This window comes from Penaeus monodon, chromosome 22, assembly GCF_015228065.2.
Source record: "Penaeus monodon isolate SGIC_2016 chromosome 22, NSTDA_Pmon_1, whole genome shotgun sequence".
Taxonomy (NCBI): Eukaryota; Metazoa; Arthropoda; class Malacostraca; order Decapoda; family Penaeidae; genus Penaeus; species Penaeus monodon.
Genome location: NC_051407.1, coordinates 6,621,927 through 6,623,686, shown reverse-complemented (window position 1 = coordinate 6,623,686; position 1,760 = coordinate 6,621,927). Strand labels below are relative to the sequence as shown.

Genomic DNA, 1,760 nt, shown 5'->3' with positions numbered 1-1,760 from the left:
AGAATGTTAAAATATTTGAATTTATTTCTTGTGCATTTATTTTTGAGTGAACATCATGTTTTCTACGGCTTAATAACTTCTGATTCCATGCGGCAAAAGGTGAATCAGTAAATACTTTTAACATGGGAGGCATTATGATCACAATCACTATTAGTATTATCTAAATGCACGGTAGTTATCAATATAGCATACCGAATATATATCATACATGCTGCTCTTTCATGTGTATGGATAAGATAGAGGAATATAATTAAAATACATACAATATAAACTGAAACTTTATTTGCCTTGGTAAATGCACCGATACATGTTTTCGCATAGTATATAAATGTAAAATCTATAGATATGACGCATGTTAGTGTGCATATCTAGAATCCTGCAAAATCTTGTAATTGTAGCTCATAACATCTACTGAAAGAACCATCTCTATGGAGTGTTGTAGAGACTAGAAGGAGTAGTGTAATGACTTCCTGGGGTTGAGTAGTGGCTTCTGGGAGTACTATAGTGGGTTGCAGGGGTTGAGTAGTGGCTTCTAGGAGTAGTATAGTGACTTACTGGGCTAGAAAAATGACTCGTGTGAGTGGAGTGATGGTTTGTATGGGTAGAGTGATGATTTGTTGGAGTAGAGTAATCACTTGCGAGAAGATTGTGGTTTCCGATATCGACGCCAAAATTAGCTCCGAAGGCACGACCAGCGCTGTGTGCGAAACTGTGCCCAGTGGAATGTCCGATTCCACTACCGATACCTCTGATTCTACCTCCGATTCCTCCACTTTCTACAGTGTGACCGACACCATGAGAAGCCGTAGTCAGTGCCGAGTGGAGGTCTTCCCCGGAGGGAAGGATCGGGTTCTCGCCATCCTCATAGTTCACAAACACCACTTCAGGCTCCGTCGGCGGCGGTGCTGGCACTTCGATCACTCGCTGGTCTTGCTCCGTTTGCTTGTTGAGGACGTACACGACCTGTTGCTGCTGAGGAGGAGGAACGATGATCGGATCAGGTCCCTGGTCATCTTCGGGCAGCCTCACGAAAACAACATTGCGTTCCACTTTAGGTTGCGGGATGTAATGTGGCCGCCTAAAATAATTAAATCTTCTTGGAGCATCGTAGATAAATGCTCGTGTATACACTTGAGGTGAGATACAGCTACCGTCCACATGTCGCAGTTGTCCGTGAGCACAGAAACCATGGTGAAAGTATGGGTAAGTTGGTGGTCGTAGGTCGTATCCCAACGGGGTAGCAGATACGGCAGCCACGAACGCTAAGACCTATAAAAACAAAATCAATGTTAGGTATTATTCTATAATCGATCAAGCATACTATTATACTACTACATAGTGCCCCAGCACTAGTATTTACCAAGAGTTTCATACTGGATGTGTACATAATGCTACAAAGGTATTATTTACCAGAAGCATCATGTTGGTCAGTAATGACTTGTGACTAGCTGAAGTCGTATTCTGTATATATATACTTTACCAACTATACCAATTACTGTTGCTCCTCCTCCACTCTACATAAACAGTCTGAGCAAGGTCTTCCCTTTCTCCTATAATGCATAAATTTCGGTTCCCATACAAGGAAAAGAAAAGAAAAGGCAAATCCCTACAGATAATGATAATGTGTATCAGCTGGAACAGGAATAGATGACATTTATCTGCCCGTCGATTTCCAGGAGGGTAATATCATGTGCTTGATATCTCTCGCTATATTTCTGTATTAATAATATATCAGCATGTAAATATGTGCTTGTATGTTT

The 1,760-nt window shown here is 41.4% G+C and overlaps 1 protein-coding gene across 1 annotated transcript; it reads right to left on the bottom strand.

The window, feature by feature from the left end:
- Positions 1 to 291: 291 nt before the first annotated feature.
- Positions 292 to 1,426, bottom strand: LOC119587496. The gene is made up of 2 exons (XM_037936223.1): positions 1,411 to 1,426; positions 292 to 1,269 (listed from the first exon to the last, which is right to left on the bottom strand). Exons 1-2 carry the CDS (start codon positions 1,420 to 1,422, stop codon positions 427 to 429), a joined length of 855 nt encoding a protein of 284 aa, XP_037792151.1. The 5' UTR covers positions 1,423 to 1,426; the 3' UTR covers positions 292 to 426.
- Positions 1,427 to 1,760: the final 334 nt, after the last annotated feature.